We start from the raw sequence: 25743 nt of genomic DNA on the forward strand, positions 1-25743 counted from the left end.
TAGTACGTCGGTACAGCTGGATGTTATAGTACGTCGGTACAGCTGGATGTTATAGTATGTTGGTACAGCTGGATGTTATAGTATGTTGGTATAGCTGGGTGTTATAGTATGTTGGTACAGCTGGATGTTATAGTATGTTGGTACAGCTGGATGTTATAGTATGTTGGTATAGCTGGGTGTTATAGTATGTTGGTACAGCTGGATGTTATAGTATGTTGGTACAGCTGGATGTTATAGTATGTTGGTACAGCTGGATGTTATAGTATGTTGGTATAGCTGGGTGTTATAGTATGTTGGTACAGCTGGATGTTATAGTATGTTGGTACAGCTGGATGTTATAGTATGTTGGTACAGCTGGATGTTATAGTATGTTGGTACAGCTGGATGTTATAGTATGTTGGTACAGCTGGATGTTATAGTATGTTGGTATAGCTGGGTGTTATAGTATGTTGGTACAGCTGGATGTTATAGTATGTTGGTCCAGCTGGATGTTATAGTATGTTGGTACAGCTGGATGTTATAGTATGTTGGTACAGCTGGATGTTATAGTATGTTGGTACAGCTGGATGTTATAGTACGTTGGTACAGCTGGATGTTATAGTATGTTGGTACAGCTGGATGTTATAGTATGTTGGTACAGCTGGATGTTATAGTACGTCGGTACAGCTGGATGTTATAGTATGTTGGTCCAGCTGGATGTTACAGTATTCTGGTACAGCTGGATGTTATAGTATGTTGGTACAGCTGGATGTTATAGTATGTTGGTACAGCTGGATGTTATAGTACGTCGGTACAGCTGGATGTTATAGTATGTTGGTACAGCTGGATGTTATAGTACGTCGGTACAGCTGGATGTTATAGTATGTTGGTCCAGCTGGATGTTACAGTATTCTGGTACAGCTGGATGTTATAGTATGTTGGTACAGCTGGATGTTATAGTATGTTGGTCCAGCTGGATGTTACAGTATTCTGGTACAGCTGGATGTTATAGTATGTTGGTACAGCTGGATGTTATAGTATGTTGGTACAGCTGGATGTTATAGTACGTCGGTACAGCTGGATGTTATAGTATGTTGGTACAGCTGGATGTTATAGTACGTCGGTACAGCTGGATGTTATAGTATGTTGGTCCAGCTGGATGTTACAGTATTCTGGTACAGCTGGATGTTATAGTATGTTGGTACAGCTGGATGTTATAGTATGTTGGTACAGCTGGATGTTATAGTACGTCGGTACAGTTGGATGTTATAGTATGTTGGTACAGCTGGATGTTATAGTATGTTGTTACTGCTGGAGAAGGGAAGGGGCTTGGTGGTTGGGTATTGTGTTGTGTAACTTGTTAAAGCTGTACTTGGAGCAGACAGACAGCGTAGAGGAATGCAAGGGATCACACAGTATAGGAATAACATGAACAACAAACCTATTCTACCACTATATAGGAGAAAATATGACTGGCTGTGTGTGCGTACTTGCATGTGTCCAAGTGACAAACATCAGTACTGAATGTTCATATCACACACACACACACACACACACACACAGACCTCACCTCTACACACACACACACACACACACACACACACACACACACACACACAGACCTCATCTCACCCCTACACACACACACACTTGCTGAGTCAAGTCCCAGGTCCATCCCCTCCTCCTTTTATCATTCTGTCCGTTCATTCAGAGTGTCTCAGACAAACAGTGGACTGAACGCATCAGCAGTGGCCCATGGCTGACTGACTGGCTGACAGCTCCTGCCCTGCCTGCAGACTAATGCCTTGTCCCTGCCACCCAGACACACACACACTCCATGGCTTAGTATTCTCCTCTGCTCTGTCTGCCTGCCACTCTCAAGACAGGGCAGTAGCCAGTCAATCAATAGGCAGAGAGAGAGTCAATTGCTGATGTTTGGGCAGGACCGTCTGTCTGTCATTCAAGGAGTCTGTGACTCATCCAATCTAATACTCTGTGGACTTTCCTACAATGAAATGACTGGCTGGAAATTGAAGGTGAATTGCAGTCAGGCAGCTCATTGTGTGGTCAGAATATGATCTTGGTTCAGTGATTATATGGTCATTGTTATCCCTGTGTGGTCAATGTAGCTCTCCTATTGGTCAGACAGGTCTCCCTGCAATAGTCTGAGTATGGTCCCTGTGTGGTCAATGTAGCTCTCCTATTGGTCAGACAGGTCTCCCTGCAATAGTCTGAGTATGGTCCCTGTGTGGTCAATGTAGCTCTCCTATTGGTCAGACAGGTCTCCCTGCAATAGTCTGAGTATGGTCCCTGTGTGGTCAATGTAGCTCTCCTATTGGTCAGACAGGTCTCCCTGCAATAGTCTGAGTATGGTCCCTGTGTGGTCAATGTAGCTCTCCTATTGGTCAGACAGGTCTCCCTGCAATAGTCTGAGTATGGTCCCTGTGTGGTCAATGTAGCTCTCCCTATTGGTCAGACAGGTCTCCCTGCAATAGTCTGAGTATGGTCCCTGTGTGGTCAATGTAGCTCTCCTATTGGTCAGACAGGTCTCCCTGCAATAGTCTGAGTATGGTCCCTGTGTGGTCAATGTAACACAAAAATGTATGCATGCATGACTGTAAGTCGCTTTGGATAAAAGCGTCTGCTAAATGGCATTATTATTATTATTATTAATGTAGCTCACCTCTCGGTCAGACAGGTCTCCCTGCAATAGACTGAGTTTCTCTCTGAGCTCCTTCAGTTCTTTCTTGTTGGACTCGATCTCTTCTGTCTTCTCTCTGTCGTCTCTGTCTCTCTGCTCCTTCAGACGCTCAATGATATGCTCCTACAGAGAGGGACAGAGGGTTCATTCACACATGGGGACAGTTAAAGTTAAGTCACACATACTCACCTGAAGAGGAATGGGTTCCACTCAGTGTTTCCCCTACCACTGTAAAGGTGAGGTGGGTCGCCCTGCCTAAGGAGTCCTCTTCTATTGGTTTCTATTGACAAGAGAGTCTGAATGTTGCTTTGAGGGGCGTTACACCTGGCCTGGAAAATAATCTAGGGGAAATTGCTATAATATAATGGCTATTATTACATCATATTAAACTAATAATAACCACTTTTTGTTTAATAATAAGTATGTTTTTCCTCATTCATCGCCTCACACACAGTCCATCAAAGTTTAACTGGCACTTGAACTTACTACACTGACTAAATCAAAAGCTCAGTAACATTTAATGTTGTAGTCAAGCTCACACTCCTTATATCACATCTAGAACAGTGTCTGGCAGAGTGTTCAACATTCACAGCCACTCAAAACAACACACACCACGTACTGGAAGCCCAATGGTTGGCTCTTTTCATCTCACACCTGCGGGTTTGTGTGTCAACCTCAACCAAGCTCTGCATCGCAGCCAGGCCTTTACCACATCATTGTGTTTTCAGAAACTCTGAATTCATTTAGAACTCCTCTATTAAAACCCTCTAAAATGAGTCAGGTCTAATTCTGGTGCATTCAGCCAGAGTCACTCAGAGGTGAACACCCCAACGTTATAATATGTGTAGGAGAGACAGAGAGGGAGAGAGGGTGAGAGGGAGAGAGAGAGTGAGGGAGAGAGAGAGGGGAGACGGAGAGAGAGGGTGAGAGAGAGAGAGACAGAGAGAGAGGGTGAGGGAGAGAGAGAGAGAGAGTGAGGGAGAGAGAGGGGAGACAGAGCGAGAGGGTTAGGGAGAGAGAGGGGAGAGGGAGAGAGAGAGAGAGAGAGAGAGAGAGAGAGAGGGAGAGAGAGAGAGAGAGAGAGAGAGAGAGAGAGAGAGAGAGAGAGAGAGAGAGAGAGAGAGAGAGAGAGAGAGAAAAACAACCCAGAGCTATAACATGTGTGAACGGTTCTCATAACAACCCACAATAACACAACTCTGACCCAAGAAAGAAATACGCTCAAACCTAAAACGATGGAAGGAGGGAGGGAGGGAGGGATGGAGAGAGTGGGGGAGGGAAGGAGGGAAGGTGGGACGGAGGGTTGGTGGGAAATAATGTGTTCTAATAACACACCATCTGACCGATGAAAGAAAACCACTAAAACCTATTGAGGAGGAAGGAGGGAGGGAAGGAGGGAAGGAGAGAAGGAGGGAAGGAGAGATGGAGGGAAGGAGAGATGGAGGGAAGGAGGGAAGGAGGGAAGGAGGGAAGGAGGGAAGGAGGGAAGGAGGGAAGGAGGGATGGAGGGAAGGAGGGAAGGAGGGAAGGAGAGATGGAGGGAAGGAGGGAAGGAGAGATGGAAATAATGTAAAACAATAACAGTTCTAAGAGCATGTGGCTGCGGCCCACACTCGCTGTCAATGGCCTGCGAATGGAGGAGAGGCGTGTAGAAACCTCTGGTGAAAATATATATCTACCTTTACACTGTTCACTTCACTGTTACAGTACTAAAGTTAAAACCAAGCCCCCCGCTTGACCACTGCACACACAACCCCCTGACGCGTCCGGTGAAAAGAGGGAGAAAAAGAGAGAGAAAAGAGAGAGAGCAAGGTCAAGAAAGAGAGAAGGGGGAGGAAGAGAGTGAAAGAGAGAGGGAGAGAGAGAAAGTAAAGAGTGAATGAGAGAGAGAGAGAGCAAGATCGAGATTCGAAAGCTCTACTCGCCTCGGAGCAGTTTCACACTATGACCGGCCAAAACTCACACCACAAGCACCATCCTGACACACCAAGCACCATCCTCACACACCAAGCACCATCCTGACACACCAAGCACCATCCTCACACACCATGCACCATCCTCACACACCAAGCACCATCCTCACACACCAAGCACCATCCTGACACACCAAGCACCATCCTCACACACCAAGCACCATCCTGACACACCAAGCACCATCCTGACACACCAAGCACCATCCTCACACACCAAGCACCATCCTCACACACCAAGCACCATCCTGACACACCAAGCACCATCCTGACACACAAAGCACCATCCTCACACACCAAGCACCATCCTCACACACCAAGCACCATTCTCACACACCATGCACCATCCTCACACACCAGGCACCATCCTCACACACCAAGCACCATCCTCACACACCAAGCACCATCCTCACACACCAAGCACCATCCTCACACACCAAGCACCATCCTGACACACCAAGCACCATCCTGACACACCAAGCAGCATCCTCACACACCAAGCACCATCCTCACACACCAAGCATCATCTTCACACACCAAGCACCATCCTCACACACCAAGCACCATCCTGACACACCAAGCACCATCCTCACACACCAAGCACCATCCTCACACACCAAGCACCATCCTGACACACCAAGCACCATCCTCACACACCAAGCACCATTCTCACACACCATGCAACATCCTGACACACCAAGCACCATCCTCACACACCAAGCACCATCCTCACACACCAAGCACCATCCTGACACACCAAGCACCATCCTCACACACCAAGCACCATTCTCACACACCATGCACCATCCTGACACACCAAGCACCATCCTCACACACCAGGCACCATCCTCACACACCAAGCACCATCCTCACACACCAAGCACCATCCTAACTCACCAGGCACCATCCTGACACACCAAGCACCATCCTGACACACCAAGCACCATCATCATACACCAAGCTGGCTTACTGGACATGAATAACCATTCTCACTGTGCTGTAGTGGTGTAGTGATATAGTGGTGTAGCGGTGTAGCGATGTAGTGTAGTGTAGTGGTGTAGAGGTGTAGTAGTGTAGTGATGTAGTGGTGTAGTGTAGTGTAGAGGTGTAGTAGTGTAGTGATGTAGTGGTGTAGTGGTGTAGTGGTGTAATGGTGTAGTGTAGTGTAGTGGTGTAGTGATGTAGTGATGTAGTGGTGTAGCGATGTAGCGGTGTAGCGGTGTAGTGTAGTGGTGTAGTGGTGTAGTGGTGTAGTAGTGTAGTAGTGTGGTGGTGTAGTGTAGTGTAGTGGTGTAGCGGTGTAGTGTAGTGGTGTAGTGGTGTAGTAGTGTAGAGGTTTAGTAGTGTAGTGATGTAGTGGTGTAGTGGTGTAGTGATGTAGTGGTGTGGTAGTGTGGTAGTGTAGTGGTGTGGTAGTGTGGTAGTGTAGTAGTGTGGTAGTGTGGTAGTGTAGTGGTGTGGTAGTGTGGTAGTGTAGTGGTGTGGTAGTGTGGTAGTGTAGTGGTGTGGTAGTGTGGTAGTGTAGTGGTGTGGTAGTGTGGTAGTGTAGTGGTGTGGTAGTGTAGTAGTGTAGTGATGTAGTGATGTTGTAGTGTAGTAGTGTAGTAGTGTGGTAATGTAGTAGTGTAGTAGTGTAGTAGTGTAGTAGTGTGGTAGTGTGGTAGTGGTGTAGTGTAGTAGTGTAGTAGTGTAGTAGTGTGGTAGTGTGGTAGTGTAGTAGTGTGGTAGTGTGGTAGTGTGGTAGTGTGGTAGTGTAGTAGTGTAGTAGTGTAGTAGTGAGGTAGTGTAGTAGTGTAGTAGTGTGGTAGTGTGGTATTGTAGTAGTGTAGTAGTGTAGTAGTGTGGTAGTGTGGTAGTGTGGTAGTGTGGTAGTGTGGTAGTGTGGTAGTGTAGTGGTGTAGTAGTGTAGTAGTGTAGTAGTGTAGTAGTGTAGTAGTGTGGTAGTGTAGTAGTGTAGTAGTGTGGTAGTGTAGTAGTGTGGTAGTGTGGTAGTGTAGTAGTGTGGTAGTGTAGTAGTGTGGTAGTGTAGTAGTGTGGTAGTGTGGTAGTGTAGTAGTGTAGTAGTGTAGTAGTGTGGTAGTGTAGTAGTGTAGTAGTGTAGTAGTGTAGTAGTGTAGTAGTGTAGTAGTGTGGTAGTGTAGTAGTGTGGTAGTGTAGTAGTGTGGTAGTGTAGTAGTGTGGTAGTGTAGTAGTGTGGTAGTGTAGTAGTGTGGTAGTGTAGTAGTGTAGTAGTGTAGTAGTGTGGTAGTGTAGTAGTGTAGTAGTGTAGTGGTGTGGTAGTGTAGTAGTGTGGTAGTGTAGTAGTGTAGTAGTGTAGTAGTGTAGTAGTGTGGTAGTGTAGTGGTGTGGTAGTGTGGTAGTGTAGTAGTGTAGTAGTGTAGTAGTGTAGTAGTGTAGTAGTGTAGTAGTGTAGTGGTGTAGTAGTGTAGTAGTTTAGTGGTGTAGTAGTGTAGTAGTGTAGTAGTGTAGTAGTGTAGTGGTGTAGTGGTGTAGTAGTGTAGTGGTGTAGTAGTGTAGTAGTGTAGTAGTGTAGTAGTGTAGTAGTGTAGTAGTGTAGTAGTGTAGTGGTGTAGTAGTGTGGTAGTGTAGTAGTGTAGTAGTGTAGTAGTGTAGTGTAGTAGTGTAGTAGTGTAGTAGTGTAGTAGTGTAGTAGTGTAGTGGTGTAGTAGTGTGGTAGTGTAGTAGTGTAGTAGTGTAGTAGTGTAGTGTAGTAGTGTAGTAGTGTAGTAGTGTAGTAGTGTGGTAGTGTAGTAGTGTAGTAGTGTAGTGGTGTAGTAGTGTAGTGGTGTAGTAGTGTAGTAGTGTGGTAGTGTAGTGGTGTGGTAGTGTGGTAGTGTGGTAGTGTGGTAGTGTAGTAGTGTAGTAGTGTAGTAGTGTAGTAGTGTGGTAGTGTAGTAGTGTAGTAGTGTGGTAGTGTAGTAGTGTGGTAGTGTAGTGGTGTGGTAGTGTAGTAGTGTGGTAGTGTAGTAGTGTGGTAGTGTAGTGGTGTGGTAGTGTGGTAGTGTAGTAGTGTAGTAGTGTAGTAGTGTAGTAGTGTAGTAGTGTAGTAGTGTAGTAGTGTGGTAGTGTAGTAGTGTAGTAGTGTAGTAGTGTAGTAGTGTAGTAGTGTAGTAGTGTAGTAGTGTAGTAGTGTAGTGGTGTAGTAGTGTAGTAGTGTAGTAGTGTGGTAGTGTAGTAGTGTGGTAGTGTAGTGATGTGGTAGTGTAGTAGTGTGGTAGTGTAGTAGTGTAGTAGTGTAGTAGTGTGGTAGTGTAGTAGTGTAGTAGTGTAGTAGTGTGGTAGTGTAGTAGTGTGGTAGTGTAGTGGTGTGGTAGTGTAGTAGTGTGGTAGTGTAGTAGTGTAGTAGTGTAGTAGTGTAGTAGTGTAGTAGTGTGGTAGTGTAGTGGTGTGGTAGTGTGGTAGTGTAGTAGTGTAGTAGTGTAGTAGTGTAGTAGTGTAGTAGTGTAGTGGTGTAGTAGTGTAGTAGTGTAGTAGTGTAGTAGTGTGGTAGTGTAGTGGTGTGGTAGTGTGGTAGTGTAGTAGTGTAGTAGTGTAGTAGTGTAGTAGTGTAGTAGTGTAGTGGTGTAGTAGTGTAGTAGTGTAGTAGTGTAGTAGTGTAGTAGTGTAGTAGTGTAGTGGTGTAGTGGTGTAGTAGTGTAGTAGTTTAGTGGTGTAGTAGTGTAGTAGTGTAGTAGTGTAGTAGTGTAGTAGTGTAGTGGTGTAGTAGTGTAGTAGTGTAGTAGTGTAGTAGTGTGGTAGTGTAGTGGTGTGGTAGTGTGGTAGTGTAGTAGTGTAGTAGTGTAGTAGTGTAGTAGTGTAGTAGTGTAGTGGTGTAGTGGTGTAGTAGTGTAGTAGTGTAGTAGTGTAGTAGTGTAGTAGTGTAGTAGTGTAGTGGTGTAGTGGTGTAGTAGTGTAGTAGTTTAGTGGTGTAGTAGTGTAGTAGTGTAGTAGTGTAGTAGTGTAGTAGTGTAGTGGTGTAGTAGTGTAGTGGTGTAGTAGTGTAGTAGTGTAGTAGTGTAGTAGTGTAGTAGTGTAGTGGTGTAGTAGTGTAGTAGTGTAGTAGTGTAGTAGTGTAGTAGTGTAGTGTAGTAGTGTAGTAGTGTAGTAGTGTAGTAGTGTAGTAGTGTAGTGGTGTAGTAGTGTGGTAGTGTAGTAGTGTAGTAGTGTAGTGTAGTAGTGTAGTAGTGTAGTAGTGTAGTAGTGTAGTGTAGTAGTGTAGTAGTGTAGTAGTGTAGTAGTGTGGTAGTGTGGTAGTGTAGTAGTGTAGTAGTGTGGTAGTGTAGTAGTGTAGTAGTGTGGTAGTGTAGTAGTGTAGTAGTGTGGTAGTGTAGTAGTGTAGTAGTGTAGTAGTGTAGTAGTGTAGTAGTGTAGTAGTGTAGTAGTGTAGTAGTGTGGTAGTGTAGTAGTGTAGTAGTGTGGTAGTGTAGTAGTGTAGTAGTGTGGTAGTGTAGTAGTGTGGTAGTGTAGTAGTGTAGTAGTGTAGTAGTGTGTATTATAGCCTCATTCTCATAGCTCAGTCACCACAACTAAACCACAGCTTTTATTTTCATAGATAACACAGTTCTATATTAACACCTTCGTGGTTAGGGTGTTGGGGGCAACGAGTGCAGGACGTGGTGTTGTGTGTGAGTGTGTGTGTTTGTTGTGTGTGTGTGTGTGTGTTTGTTGTGTGTGTGTGTGTGTGTGTGTGCAGGAGAAAGGAGGAGAGGGGTGAGGAGAAGGGGTGAGGAGAGGGGTGAGGAGAAGGGGTGAGGAGAGGGGTAAGGAGAGGGGTGAGGAGAGGGGTAAGGAGAGGGGGACTAATATGGGAAGAAAGAATATTTAGCTTTTATTTTATTTTACGTCACACACACACCTAACGTGTGTCAGCGAGTGTGTGTCACCGTGTGTGTGCATGTGTGTGTGTGTGTGTGTATATATAATATATACCTTCTCAGCCAGTGCTTCCTCCAGGGTGGTGAGAGCTGTGTCCGTGTTGGAGGTGTCTGTCTGGAGAGACTTGACTCTGTCCTTCAAACTAGTCATCTGTTTCTCCTTGTCTCTCAGCTGCTCCTGCAGGTTCTCAATCTGGAGACAGGGAGAGGGAGGGAGGGAGGGAGGGAGGGAGGGGAGCAGGTGGGAGGAAGGGAGGGGTGGGAGGAAGGAAGGAGAGAGGGAGGGAGGGAGAACAGAGGAGGGAGGGCGAGAGAGCATTGTGAGTCAGCAGAAAACACACACATAAGCTCTTGCTTGAGTGACACACACTCACACACACTCACACACACACACACTCACACTCACACACACACACACAAGCACACAAGCACACAAGCACACAAGCATACACACAACAGGCTCAGTGTGACAAACACACAGTGTATGTTCTGAACCTGGTACAGACAGGGACAGAACAGAACACACACACACACACAAACATCACACACACACAAAACACCACACACACACAGGACAAACAAAGACAGAGAAGCATGTGTTTTAATGTGGAATGAACAAACAAAACATAACACAGAACAGAACAGAACAGAACAGAACAGAACAGAACACAACAGAACAGAACAGAACAGAACAGAACAGAACAGAACAGAACAGAACAGCACCAGTATTTCCAGAGAACACAACGTGGCCATTCAGATTGACCACTGCAGAGCGATGTGTCCTGAATAGGGTTGAAAAGGGAGGGTACATCACTGGAAACTTTCAAAGTTTACCAGTAAACTTACAGAATTTGTGTAACTTTTTACAATATATATATATATATATTATATATAAACACAAACAAACAGAAACAACAACACAACCACTACACCTGATACACACCACAACATGTCCACACCTGATACACACCACAACATGTCCACACCTGATACACACCACAACATGTCCACACCTGATACACACCACAACATGTCCACACCTGATACACACCACAACATGTCCACACCTGATACACACCACAACATGCCCACACCTGATACACACCACAACATGCCCACACCTGATACACACCACAACATGTCCACACCTGATACACACCACAACATGTCCACACCTGATACACACCACAACATGCCCACACCTGATACACACCACAACATGTCCACACCTGATACACACCACAACATGTCCACACCTGATACACACCACAACATGTCCACACCTGATACACACCACAACATGTCCACACCTGATACACACCACAACATGCCCACACCTGATACACACCACAACATGCCCACACCTGATACACACCACAACATGCCCACACCTGATACACACCACAACATGCCCACACCTGATACACACCACAACATGCCCACACCTGATACACACCACAACATGCCCACACCTGATACACACCACAACATGTCCACACCTGATACACACCACAACATGTCCACACCTGATACACACCACAACATGTCCACACCTGATACACACCACAACATGCCCACACCTGATACACACCACAACATGCCCACACCTGATACACACCACAACATGCCCACACCTGATACACACCACAACATGTCCACACCTGATACACACCACAACATGCCCACACCTGATACACACCACAACATGCCCACACCTGATACACACCACAACATGCCCAAACCTGATACACACCACAACATGTCCACACCTGATACACACCACAACATGTCCACACCTGATACACACCACAACATGTCCACACCTGATACACACCACAACATGCCCACACCTGATACACACCACAACATGCCCACACCTGATACACACCACAACATGCCCACACCTGATACACACCACAACATGTCCACACCTGATACACACCACAACATGCCCACACCTGATACACACCACAACATGTCCACACCTGATACACACCACAACATGTCCACACCTGATACACACCACAACATGTCCACACCTGATACACACCACAACATGTCCACACCTGATACACACCACAACATGCCCACACCTGATACACACCACAACATGTCCACACCTGATACACACCACAACATGCCCAAACCTGATACACACCACAATATGCCCACACCTGATACACACCACAACATGTCCACACCTGATACACACCACAACATGTCCACACCTGATACACACCACAACATGCCCAAACCTGATACACACCACAATATGCCCACACCTGATACACACCACAATATGCCCACACCTGATACACACCACAACATGTCCACACCTGTCCATGAACACATGCAAACACACAGTAGCCTCCCCTTTCAATACACTGGATACACATCCAATTCAAACACCATTATGTCTGTTGGGAACTGTCACACTCCTCAAAATGGTCAATGTAAGGTTTCCAGATTTTATCAAACGTTTATTTTTGCTTAATTTTATAAAACAACAGAATGTAATTACATAGTTCAGCCCTACAGTTCGTTATTGACGGTGAGAATTATGCTTTCCAATTGATAGCTATACATTTGTTTGCAGCAATTAGACCTAGGTTACAAAACTTTATTTGATATTGGTCACCAATATTTACATTTCCCAACAGACATAATCATGGAGATGGATGGATATACATTTCTAGACACAATAATATGACAGCACAGACATTATCCCAAAATGGTGTCAGTTTGTCACAGGACCACAGCATATGAAACAGGGTTCCTTTATGCTTTTTGCATCTCCCACAGAGATGTAACATTTCTGGGTGCATTACATGCATTCTGGCAGGAGCGGAGTAAATCCTATGGATTATTTTGAATTCCGATCATTTATGTCGAAGGCTGTATGAGCAAGTATGAAAATGTTCACATATCTGTGACCAATAGTTTTAATATTGGTAACTTTCAAGGATTTTATGTAATTTATCACAAGACATCTGGTGGCCCTTTTGGGTACCTCAGACTATCACGGGTGTCTGTAATTATCTCTGGCCCTCTGTGTGGCCTTATCACATGTAAAATAAATAACATAATCAAATAAGATGATTTTAAAACAAAAAAATAGAAAGACAAAGCTGTAAAACAGTACCCTAAATGTAAACCATCACCTTAGTGAATACCATTGGTGTTTAATATGAGGGGTTCAGCATGAAACATCCTTTATTTGATTTTTTTAACGCTTTTATTTATTTTACTATGTCAATATGACTTTGTTGTAAATGCGCCAAACTGGTGGCAGTTGTGAAAAAAGTACATACTTGGAAGAGTTGCAGAGTTAATTGAAAATTATGCCATTGTTGACTAGATGTTTTTTTCATTAATTAGGCTATTTCCTCTTGAACCATATGGCCTGTCCACTAGAAACTCATGGACAATATGGACAAATTAATACTATATATGAATACATAAAAAAAAAAAAGTTATTCAAGTATAAATTACCAAAGTTACCACAGATTGCCATAGATTACCTGTTACTTACCGAAATTACCAAAGATTCTGGTAACTTTGGTAACCCTAGTCCTGAATACAGAGCAAAATATTGTTGTTTGGATTCTGATAAAACCCCATTGACTCTAAAATACGTCACATTAACCTCATCTACCCTCCAGCTGAATAAATGATTTCCACTTAATTTCTTAAAATAGAAATGGAGGGCTGAATAAAACTGTGTTTAATTTGCATCGTCAACTTTTCTTATCTGGCTGTGAACAGTGGCGTTAGTGCCTGGAGCTGAGAGGTTGATAAATGGCATGGGTATGTGAAAGAGCGAACACACACACACACACACACTCAATCTTTCTCTCACTCTCTCTCTCTCTTACACACAAACACACACATATATCCATCCATCATCAGAGACAGCTCAATGAAGAGACTGTCTGTTTCGTTCTCCTATTTCACATTTAATTAAACACAGACTGGTTTGATTAATATCTGCTATATTCTGTCTATCGGGTTTGAAATAAACTGGTGTCAATATATCACCTCACGTATGAATGTGAATGTCCTCTCTCTCTCTCTCCCCTCTCTTTCTCTCTCTCTTTCTCTCTCTCTCTATCACTCTCTCTCTGTTGAAATAATGATTGAGGGGGTTAGAACCAAAGTACAAAAATAATCGCACCATAAATATAGTTAATTGCTGTTACAGTTTTTTCCAACTGCTTACACACAAAATCTTTTCATGTCACACGGTTTTTGAAACCTCTCACTCAAAGTGCAAAACTACACACCAAATCTCCAAAATCATAAGCTATTTCTCAGCCTTTGACTCAGTTGTCAATAGCATAAAACACTTTTTTCAAAACACTACACACAATTCTCTACCTAAAACACAAAAATCTAACAGGAAGTGACTTGCTTTCCTTTTCCAAACACAACCAATCAAAATGCTACACTTATTCACCAGGTCACACACACACTCCTCACATGTGCAAACACTAATTGCTTAACTGATCACTAACCAATCACTGCTTTACTGTAGTATAGGCCTATAAATAGGTCAAAGGTCAGATTACCTGTTTTGAACAATGGATGCCAACAATGGACAGAGAGCAAGAGGAGTAGGAGGGAGAGGCAGGGGACAACAACGAGGACAAATTCAAAGATGAAGAGTTGGAAGAGGAGGAGGAGGAAGAGGAAGACGAAGACGAGGGCAAAGAAGAGAAGGAAGGAGAGCCATCTCTGATGAGATTAGGGCAACGCTTGTTGATCATGTGATCAACCATGGTTTGACCATGAGAGAGGCTGGACTGAGAGTCCAGCCCAACTTGAGTCGATTTACAGTGGCGTCCATAATTCGAACCTTCAGAAATGAGAACAGGTATGCAACTATCTAATGACTATTTTAGCATTAGAGTAATGTACTGTAAAATACGTATGACTGCATAGTATTGCATAAACATTTGTAACTCTAAGCCATCCATTTACTGCATTGAATGAATGAGGTTGGTTATCATGCTGTACAAAAAATTTTTGTACATTGTTTACAGTTCCTATGCTGAACACATACTGTGTTTGAATTCTGTACAGAGTGGAAAGGCAAAGACATCATGGAGGACGAGGACGCTTGTTTAGATGTACAAGAGACTGCAATTATAAATATGGTTTTGGCCAACGATGCAATTAGGATTCGAGAGATAAGAGAGCATATCTTGAATAATGACACCATATTTAACAACATCAATGCTGTAAGCCTGTCGACCATACAACGCATCCTCCAACGGCACCAAGTGACGATGAAACAACTTTACAAGGTGCCATTTGAGAGAAACTCTGACAGTCAAGAATCTGCGACATGACTTTGTAGAGGTATGTATGCAACACTACTTCCAGTACTTCAGACATACCATATTTACTCATCTGTATATCCTTTTGTCTGTTACAGAGAGTATTGGAGATGGATGCCCATGTCATTCGCCATGAATTTATTTATGTGGATGAGGTTGGCTTCAACCTCACCAAAACCAGGCGCCGCGGAAGAAATGTAATAGGACAGAAGGCAATTACCAATGTCCCTGGACAGCGTGGGGGTAATATAACTATGTGTGCTGCCATCACTCAAAACGGGGTCCTCCATCACAATGCCACACTGGGTCCGTACAACACCGGCCATATGCTCACTTTTCTGGATGCAAATTACACAATGCTTGTCCCTGATCCAGATCAGGAGCCTGCTAGATTTGTGGTTATATGGGACAATGCTAGTTTTCACCAGGCTGTTCTGGTCCAAAACTGGTTTGCCACCCATCCACAATTTGTAGTTTTGTACCTACCCCCATATTCACCTTTTCTAAATCCCATAGAGGAATTATTCTCAGCCTGGCGCTGGAAAGTGTATGATCGCCAACCCTATGCCCGCATGCCGCTTCTCCAGGCAATGGAGGACGCATGTGGGGACATAGAGGTTGCCTCTTTCCAAGGTTGGATACGCCATGCTAGGAGATACTTCCCTCAATGTTTGGCAAGAGAAAACGTATCTTGTGATGTGGACGAAGTATTGTGGCCAGACCCAGCCCGGAGAAGAGATGAAGCGTAGCTTAGCACTGGTGACTGCCCCCCCCCCACTAATTCCTGGACTGCCAGATGTGAGGCATTTTGCATTTTGTGTGTGCAGTTTTGGGAATTGTGTGTAGAGTTTTGAAAAAAGGAGACATCGTTTTGAGAACGTGTGTAAGCAGTTGGAGAAAACTGTAATTCCAAATAGAAAATGCATTATTCAGCGTCTAAGTATGAAAGTGTTTTGTTCCTCTGATGCAGTTTGACAACTTCATCTCCTCTCTTATCTGTCAAAGTCGGTTACCATGGCAACGAGCTGTCCACTGGCTCATCCAATCAGAAGGCTGGAGGGAAGGCTAGCGTATGATCAGCCTGTAGCCCCTTAACCCCTGCAGCAGGATTCATGAAGATCTAAAGCAATCCAGTAATATCTCAACCTTAGCCTCATTCAGGCTCAGATCTCTCAGATCTATAAGAGGAACCCATTTGAGGGGGAGGGCTCAAGTGGCTTGGGATAGTAATGTAGCGGTATGTGTGAGTCTGGGAGAGCCACTCAGACAGGGAGTGGGAGGGAGACCACCTAAAGGCTACTGGGATAATAGACAGTCTGCAGAACAGACGACTAGCCAGGAAGAGAGTGGCTCTCCCAGACTCCCTCTTTCTCAGTCTTTATCTCCCTCTATCCTCTTCTTTCTCCTTCCATTTCTTTTCCTACATCCCTCGTCTCTGTCAGTCCATGCCAGAATCATCTCTAGACGTTGCTCATCTTAATCATTAAAAAGCACCTTTTTTTCTCTTCTAAAAGTCCCTCAAAAAAACAGAATCAAACAATAATAACCTGAGACGTAACCAATAATGAGAGTTCATGGCCGAGATCGTAAGAAAATATACAATTGTGTCAACTTACAGTACGAATTTAATTAAACCGCTGGATGTTTTGGCAGAAAGGTTTCGCAGAAGAAAAACAAATGAAAAAACTGAGTGGAAAAAGTGAGAAGAAATTTGATAATGAATTTTGCTGCCCTGTTGCAGTTCAAACAACTACAGCTGCTTCCCAAGAAGAAACAAAACCAGGGTTTGGCCGGTTTCTTGTTTTAAATCATGTTTAGACATGTTTAGACAGATTCCATCCTAAATTCCATCCCAAATGGCACCCTATTCCCAATGTAGTGCACTAAGGTGCCATATGGGCTCTGGTCAAAAGTAGTGCACTACATAGGAAATAGGGTGCCATTTGGGATGCATCCCTGGTCTGTGATGCTGATAGTCAGTCAGTAGAGGTGTTTTAAAGTGAATAGTTGAACAGTTTCATAGTTAAGAAAAGGAAAGGGCTGTCTTGGTAATGGGGTCTCACACTGTCAACTATTGGTTTTCTGGTCTCTAACAGGGTCGAGGCAGGTGTGTCATTTTCTCTCTCTCTCTCGCTCTCTCTCTCTCTCTCTCTCTCTCTCTCTCTCTCTCTCTCTCTCTCTCTGTCTGTCTGTCTGTCTGTCTCTCTCTCTCTCTTTCTCTCTCTGTCTCTCTCTCTCTCTCTCTCTCTCTCTCTCTCTCTCTGTCTCTCTCTCTCTCTCTCTCTCTCTGTGTCAGTGTCTGTGTGTGCCTTGGGTGGAAGAGTGGGAGGAGGTTTAAGGCGTCCGCATGCTTCCCAACCGAAACAGTTCGGAAGAATATATTATGACGTCATTTTGTGATGTTTTTGTTCGTTTTGGACTTCAGTAAGTTTTATTTTTTCAGTTGTTCGGGCACACACATTTTTTATATTATGACGTCATTTTGTGATGTTTTTGTTCGTTTTGGACTTCAGTAAGTTTTATTTTTTCAGTTGTTCGGGCACACACATTTTTTTTATTGAGGCAAGCCTAAGTCGGTAGCCGAAGTCTACGCCCCTTCGTCGGTGATTGGTCAACAATAGGGATTCTTCAGTGAAGTCTTTGCTGTCATTCAATGAGAGACGACTCATTTTCATGCACATGGTGGACTGAGTCTGCCCAGTGAAATACAGTCTACCTGACTAACAACCTGTCAGAACTCAGGATGTAAAACACACACAGAGGTAGAAATAGACACCTTGAAATGTACGGCGGTACATTAAAAAAGTCACCATTGAAATCAGCCAGACACACACACACACACACACACACACACACACACACACACACACACACACACACACTCACTCACTCACTCCTGTCCAGACTTGTCTGAACACTCCAACACACTTGACATTCAGAGAGACTGTTCCTTTGATCCAGCCTACGCTTCTTCAGACTGGCTGTGGTGTAACACTGTCTGATTAGGGCCCTGGATCACACACACACACCGAGACACAGACACCGAGACACACACACACACACACACACCAAGACACACACACACACACACACACAAACACACCGAGACACACACACACACATATACATTTTAATCCTGCATATTTTAGGAAGAAGTTGTAGCTCTCTAGTTAGTTAATGCATACTGCCTCTCAACACACAGCAGCAGTCTCCAACATACTCCATCCTGTCTGCATCAGGCAGGTACAGACAACACATCATCACTATCATCAGTTCTGCTAATCAATGACCACTTCACAAAATGACTCTGTGTTGCTCTTCCCAAATAACCGTTCCCTTACTAATGACAGGATCTCATCTTAGACATTCCTGCCAAACTCTCTGTGGTCTGCGGTATTTAGGTAGAGTATCTATCCTGCGAAAAAAATATGAACGCAATATGTAAAGTATTAGACCCATTTTTCATGCGCTGAAATAAAGAATAAAAGATCACAGACATTTTCCATATGCACAAAAAGCTAATTCCTCTCAAATTCTGTGCACAAATTTGTTTACATCCCTGTTAGTGAGCATTTCTGCTTTACCAAGATAATCCATCCACCTGACAGGTGTGGCATATCAAGAAGCTGATTAAATTCTGGCCACAGGCCCCTCCCCCTCTCTGGGTTTAACTGTCTCTCTTGCTGCCTCCATCTCTCACCTCTTCTCTCTCTCTCCCTCCTCACCCTCTCTCAGCTCTGTTCTTTCTGTCTATCCCGTTCTCTCTCTCTCTCTCTCTCTCTCTCTCTCTCTCTCTCTCCTTCCTCATTCTATCTCTCATCTTTCTCTATCTGGTTTTCTACTGTGGAACACAAGATAAGGAAAATAGACTGCTATCAGGAACTGCACAGGAAAGATCCCCAAATCACTAACAGATTGTCCCTCTCATCTTACTCACTCCTCTCCTCTCCTCTCCTCTCCTCTCCTCTCCTCTCCTCTCCCTCTCCTCTCCTCTCCTCTCCTCTCCTCCTCTCCTCTCCTCTCCTCTCCTCTCCTCTCCTCTCCTCTCCTCTCCTCTCTTCTCCTCTCATCTCCCCTCCTCTCCCCTCCTCTGCCCCTACCAACCCTCTGCCAGCTCTCTGCTCTGGTTTCATCCACATGTAGTAGAGGATAACAGAGACAGGAGAAGACAAAAAGAGCTTCCTGGCTGAGCCATCCTGAGGAGGGATATTAAGAGCTTCCTGGCTGAGCCATCCTGAGGAGGGATACTAAGAGCTTCCTGGCTGAGCCATCCTGAGGAGGGATATTAAGAGCTTCCTGGCTGAGCCAACCTGAGGAGGGACACTAAGAGCTTCCTGGCTGAGCCATCCTGAGGAGGGATATTAAGAGCTTCCTGGCTGAGCCATCCTGAGGAGGGATACTAGGAGCTTCCTGGCTGAGCCATCTTGAGGAGGGATATTAAGAGCTTCCTGGCTGAGCCATCCTGAGGAGGGATACTAAGAGCTTCCTGGCTGAGCCATCCTGAGGAGGGATATTAAGAGCTTCTTGGCTGAGCCATCCTGAGGAGGGATATTAAGAGCTTCTTGGCTGAGCCATCCTGAGGAGGGATATTTAAAGGGCTTTGTGTATGTGTGTGTGTGTGTGTTGGGGGTGGATCCAAGGGAAAGCAGGGAAGGAGGGAGGAAAGGAGGGATAGTGTGAATAATTAAAGGGTGTTTTGTTTCACTTAGTGATGTGCCTCTCCTCTCTTCTCTCTTCTCTTCTCCTCTCCCCTCCTCTCCTCTCACCTTCCCTCCCCTCCCCTCCCCTTCTCCTCTCCTCTCCTCTCCTCTCCTCTCCTCTCCTCTCCTCTCCTCTCCTCTCCACCTCCTCTCCTCTCCTCTCATCTCCTCTCCCCTTCCTCTCCTCTCTCGCTCCTCTTCTCTCCTCCCCTCCTCAGTCCTGACCTCCCTAAACAAACCTCCAGCATCAGTCCTGAGCTCCCTATGCAAACCTCTAGCATCAGTCCTGACCTCCTTATACAAAGGAGGGGGTAAGGAGGGGGTGAGGAGGGTGTGAGGAGGGATGGGGTGAGGAGAGAGGGGGTAAAGAGGGTGATGAGGGAGGGGATAAGGAGGGGTGAGGAGGGAGTTGGGTAAGGAAGGGGTAAGGAGGGTGTGATGGAGAGAGAGAGCAGACCCTGCTCAGAGATGCAAATGAGGGTTGGGCTGACTGGCACATGAATGGGTGAGCCCTGACAGGTAGGTGGCACGCCGCCAGGCTTTGTGTCTGATGCACCCGCCACACACAGGAGGAGAGGAAGACAGGAGGAGGAGGAGGAGGAGGAGGAGGAAACTTCCAGAAACTTCCTCCAGTCACACAGAGACAAAAGCAAAAATGATGCTGTCTCCTCTCTTTCATCCCTTGTTTGTCTCTTTCTCTCTCTCTCTCTGTCTCTCTCTCTCTGTCTCTCTCTCTTTCTCTCTCTCTGTGTCTCTCGCTCTCTCTTTCTTTCTCTCTCTCTCGCTCTGTCTCTCTCTCTCTCTCTGTCTCTCTCTCTCTCTTTCTCTCTCTCGCGCGCTCTCTCTAACTCTCGCTCTCTCTCTGTCTCTCTCTGTCGCTCTGTCTCTCTCTGTCTCACTCTCTCTGTCTCTCTCTCTCTCTGTCTCTCTCTCGCTCTCTCTCCGTCTCTCGCTATCTCTCTCTGTCTCTCTCTCTCTCTCTCTGTCTAAATAAACATAAATATGGGTTGTATTTACAATGGTGTTTGTTCTTCTCTGGTTGCCCTTTTCTTGTGGCAACAGGTCACAAATCTTGCTGCTGTGATTGCACACTGTGGTATTTCACCCAATAGATATGGGAGTTGATTTTAATTATTTGTGGTTCTGTGTAATCTGAGGGAAATATGTGTCTCTAATATGGTCATACATTTGGCAGGAGGTTAGGAAGTGCAGCTCAGTTTCCACCTCATTTTGTGGGCAGTGTGAACATAGCCTGTCTTCTCTTGAGAGCCAGGTCTGCCTACGGCGGCCTTTCTCAATAGCAAGGCTATGCTCACTGAGGCTGTACATAGTCAAAGCTTTCCTTAAGTTTGGGTCAGTCACAGTGGTCAGGTATTCTGCCACTGTGTACTCTCTGTTTAGGGCCAAACAGCATTCTAGTTTGCTCAGTTTTTTGGTAAATTATTTTCAATGTGTCAAGTAATGATCTTTTTGTTTTCTCGTGATTTGGTTGGGTCTAATTGTGTTGCTGTCCTGGGGCTCTGTGGGGTCTGTTTGTGTTTGTGAACAGAGCCCCAGGACCAGCTTGCTTAGGGGGCTCTTTTCCAGGTTCATTTCTCGGTAGGTGATGGCTTTGTTATGGAAGGTTTAGGAATCGCTTCCTTTTAGGTGGTTGTAAAATGTAACAGCTCTTTTCTGGGTTTTGATAATTAGCGGGTATCAGCCTAATTCTGCTCTGCATGCATTATTTGGTGTTTTACGTTGTACACTGAGGATATTTTCCCTTTCCCTGTCTTTCCCTCTTGTCTCTGTCTATCCCCATGTCTATCTCTCTCTGTCTCATTTTCTCTCCATCTCCTTTTACTGTCTCCTCACTAACAAGGCAGAGAAACAAGAGCTGTAACATGCTCTCATTCAGTCACACAGAAAACCACTAACACACAAACAACACAACACAGACTAAACAAAACCTTGTTGCTCTCAATTCATTCCACTCTCATGTCGCCTTTTCAGCTTGCATCTTTGAACTCACACACAGTCCTTTTCTTTGGGGAGGGAAAGGGAGAGACTTGGAGTTCTAACACGGCAGAGAGGGAGAGAAGAAGAAACAGAGGAGAGAACAAAACAAAACAAAGATCAAAACTCCCCTCATATCGGAGAGGGAGGAGAGAGGAGAGAGGAGAGAGAGGAGAGAGGAGGGAGAGAGGAGAGAGAGGAGAGAGAGGAGAGAGGAGAGAGGAGAGAGAGGAGAGACAGAGAGGAGAGAGGAGAGAGAGGAGAGAGAGGAGAGAGAGGAGAGAGGAGAGACAGAGAGGAGAGAGGAGAGAGAGGAGAGAGAGGAGAGAGGAGAGAGGAGAGAGAGGAGAGACAGAGAGAGAGAGGAGAGAGGAGAGACAGAGAGGAGAGACAGAGAGGAGAGACAGAGAGGAGAGACAGAGAGGAGAGAGGAGAGAGAGAAGAGAGGAGAGAGAGGAGAGAGGAGAGGAGAAAGAGGAGAGACAGAGAGGAGAGAGGAGAGAGGAGAGACAGAGAGGAGAGAGGAGAGAGAGAAGAGAGGAGAGAGAGGAGAGAGGAGAGAGGAGAGAGAGGAGAGACAGAGAGGAGAGAGGAGAGAGATGAGAGACAGAGAGGAGAGAGGAGAGAGAGGAGAGAGGAGAGAGGAGAGAGAGGAGAGAGAGGAGAGGGGAGAGAGAGAGAGAGGAGAGATGAGAGAGGAGAGAGAGGAGAGAGAGAGAGGAGAGAGGAGAGGGGAGAGAGAGGAGAGAGAGAGGAGAGATGAGAGAGGAGAGAGAGGAGAGAGGAGAGAGCGGAGAGAGATGAGAGAGGAGAGAGAGAGGAGAGAGAGAGGAGAGATGAGAGAGGAGAGGAGAGAGAGGAGAGAGGAGAGGGGAGAGAGAGGAGAGAGAGAGGAGAGATGAGAGAGGAGAGAGAGGAGAGAGAGAGGAGAGAGAGGAGAGAGAGAGAGGAGAGAGGAGAGGGGAGAGAGAGGAGAGATGAGAGAGGAGAGAGAGGAGAGAGAGAGGAGAGAGAGGAGAGAGAGAGAGGAGAGAGGAGAGAGGAGAGAGAGGAGAGAGAGAGGAGAGATGAGAGAGGAGAGAGAGGAGAGAGAGGAGAGAGAGAGATATAGAGAGAGGAGAGAGAGGAGAGAGGAGAGAGGAGAGGGGAGAGAGAGGAGAGATGAGAGAGGAGAGAGAGAGAGGAGAGAGGAGAGAGGAGAGTTCCAACCTAAGAAATAGTGTCCTTTATTTAGCTTGCCAAACAGACGCACACAACCACACTCTGCTCAGTGTCAGGCTGTGTGTCTGACTGGGGGTTTACATACTTCAGTGAGGCCTGCTGAACTGTGTCCTGTCACTCTTTGTTCCCCTACGCTATTTAACAAATGTTATTTTCTTCACTCTGTCCTTCTGTGAACTCCCATATCCACGGAGCCACTCTCTTCATCCAAACCACTGATCTCAATATTATAGTTGGCCACAGCACAACCTGCTTCTCTCCCTGCTACCACCTTATCTGCCCTTTCAAAATAGAATTAATGGAATTTCTTTGACTTGTTAAAAGGCTAAGCGCCCTTTTAAATAACAAAAAACACGACATAAATAAACTGTAAAGGAGAGATGGCGAGAGAGAGATATAGAGAGAGGGTGAGCAAGATAGAGGAGAGAGAGAGAGAGAGAGAGAGAGAGCTCAGAGACGCTCCATGGTGAATGGAGAAAAAGTATTTCAAACAATCTCTCTCTCTCTCTCCCTCAGTCGCCACTCGCCAGTATGAGTGTTGTTAGAGGGAAAGCACTTCAATCGAGATAGAGAGAGCGAGAGAAGCCTTTGGGAAAACAAGCACAGAGTCAAACAGCTTTACAGAAGTGTTGAGCAGACCAAGACTTTCTCAGAGGGAGGTTCACACAGCTCTGAGTATGTCTGTGCCCTACGATAATGTTCTGTTTGTGTGCCCATGGGTAAGAGATCAGAAGAGGGGGTTTAGGCCAAACTAGGCCTTTATAGTGGGGGCATGTCTGGTACTGCTGGTTGGGCTGAGGTTTGGGCTGCTGAGTGACACAAGAGGAGAGAGGAGGGGGTTTCACTCTGAAGCGTTACCCCTCTCCCTCTATCCATACTCCCTTCATTCTGTAGGGGCCAGGGGCCAGCCTCTCTCTCTATCCATACTCCCTTCATTCTGTAGGGGCCAGGGGCCAGCCTCTCCCTCTATCCATACTCCCTTCATTCTGTAGGGGCCAGGGGCCAGCCTCTCCCTCTATCCATACTCCCTTCATTCTGTAGGGGCCAGGGGCCAGCCTCTCTCTCTATCCATACTCCCTTCATTCTGTAGGGGCCAGGGGCCAGCCTCTCCCTCTATCCACACTCTCTTCATTCTGTAGGGGCCAGGGGCCAGCCTCTCTCTCTATCCACACTCCCTTCAATATGTAGGGGCCAGGGGCCACCCTCTCTCTCTATCCACACTCCCTTCAATATGTAGGGGCCAGGGGCCAGCCTCTCTCTCTATCCACACTCCCTTTATTCTGTAGGGGCCAGGGGCCACCCTCTCCCTCTATCCACCCCCCCCTTTATTCTGCAACAGGCCCAGCATAGATATATTTCTCCCTGTTTAGATTAGTTTGACCTCATCACTCTTTGCCTGACACAAACAACTAACTTCCAACTGCCTTTCTTCTCTCTGATTACACTCAATGAAGAATATTTATATATCTCTGGAGCCTCACTAAAGGCCTCTCCCTCTATCTACACTAAACACACAATCTCACCCTCTCCCTCTATCCACCCCCCCTTCATTCTGTAGGGGCCAGGGGCCAGCCTCTCTCTCTATCCACACTCCCTTCATTCTGTAGGGGCCAGGGGCCAGCCTCTACCTCTAGCTACACTAAAGGCACAATCTCAGTCTCTCTTTCGATGCAGTTTATTTACCTGATCTGAACCACTCACTGAGGACATGTAGCACTAACTCTGTCCTGCCCTGTCCTGTCCCTGCCCAGTCCTTTTATGTTCTGTCCCTGTCCTGTCCTGTTCTGTCCCTGTCCTGCCCTTTGCTGTTCTGTCCCTGCCCTGTTCTGTCCTGTTCTGTCCCTGCCCTGTTCTGTCCTGTCCTGTCCTGTTCTGTCCCTGTCCTGTTCTGTCCCTGCCCTGCCCTGTCCTGTCCCTGCCCAGTCCTTTTCTGTTCTGTCCCTGTCCTGTCCTGTTCTGTCCCTGTCCTGCCCTTTGCTGTTCTGCCCCTGCCCTGTTCTGTCCTGTCCTGTCCTGTTCTGTCCCTGTCCTGTCCTGTCCTGTCCTGTCCTGTTCTGTCCCTGTCCTGTCCTGCCCTTTGCTGTTCTGTCCCTGCCCTGTTCTGTCCATTCCTGCCCTGTTCTGTCCCTGCCCTGTTCTGTCCTGCCCTGTTCTGTCCTGCCCTGTCCTGTCCTGTCCTGTCCTGTTCTGTTCTGTCCTGTCCTGTCCTGTCCTGTCTGTCCTGTCCTGTCCTGTTCTGTTCTGTCCCTGTCCTGCCCTGTTCTGTCCTGTCCTGTCCTGTCCTGTCCTGTCCTGTCCTGTTCTGTTCTGTCCCTGTCCTGCCCTGTCCTGTCCTGTTCTGTTCTGTCCTGTTCTGTCCCTGTCCTGCCCTGTTCTGTCCTGGGTTGGATTCAGCGTATGCGTTCATCAAGGAGTCAGTGTATAGTCCCCAAGCCAGCCATGCTTCAGTGTGTTATGGTCATCAGGCCTGCTCTAGGGTTCTGTAAGCACAGGGAGCTAGAACAGCTACCTCAGGGGTCACCATGGAAACGAAATGTTGCTTCTTCAGACAACTGCAGAGGGAGCTCAGCTCTGTCTCTCTCTGTCTCTTTCAAAATAAACTGCATTGGCTTAGCCCCCTGGTGACATGCTTAGGGGATGCGCTTTGAAAAGCTTACAGTGTGTGTGTGTGTGTGTGTGTGTGTGTGTGTGTGTGTGTGTGTGTGTGTGTGTGCGCGCATACATGTGTCTATGCCTGTGTGTATCCTGGACAGGGTATGCTAGTAGCTAGCTAGGTCCCTGGAATCTTCATTAGAGGGGGGCAGCAGCCTAGCACATTCAGCCCCAGGAGGTGAGCTCTTCTCTGGACCTGTCTGTCTGTTTGTCTGTCCTGGAGGAGGACCTGGAGGATGGAGTGATGGAGCTAAGCGGAGGGGTGTGTGGTTATCTGGGGGATAAGTGATGAGGAACGCGGGCACACACACATATAGATACACACACACACAA

The 25743-nt window shown here is 46.1% G+C and overlaps 1 protein-coding gene across 11 annotated transcripts in view; it reads right to left on the bottom strand.

Moving 5' to 3' along the window:
• LOC121559980 (ELKS/Rab6-interacting/CAST family member 1-like) overlaps positions 1 to 25743 on the bottom strand; it is a 507203-nt gene that overhangs the window by 330807 nt on the left and 150653 nt on the right. For all 11 annotated transcript variants that reach the window (XM_045213525.1, XM_045213520.1, XM_045213519.1 and 8 more), the window contains 2 exons: positions 9559 to 9696; positions 2663 to 2803 (listed from right to left, as the gene is read on the bottom strand). In XM_045213525.1, the coding sequence (XP_045069460.1) occupies positions 2663 to 2803; positions 9559 to 9696 (279 nt within the window). The remainder of the gene's footprint in view (positions 1 to 2662; positions 2804 to 9558; positions 9697 to 25743) is intronic.

Source organism: Coregonus clupeaformis, unplaced genomic scaffold (assembly GCF_020615455.1).
Source record: "Coregonus clupeaformis isolate EN_2021a unplaced genomic scaffold, ASM2061545v1 scaf0120, whole genome shotgun sequence".
NCBI classification, from domain to species: Eukaryota; Metazoa; Chordata; class Actinopteri; order Salmoniformes; family Salmonidae; genus Coregonus; species Coregonus clupeaformis.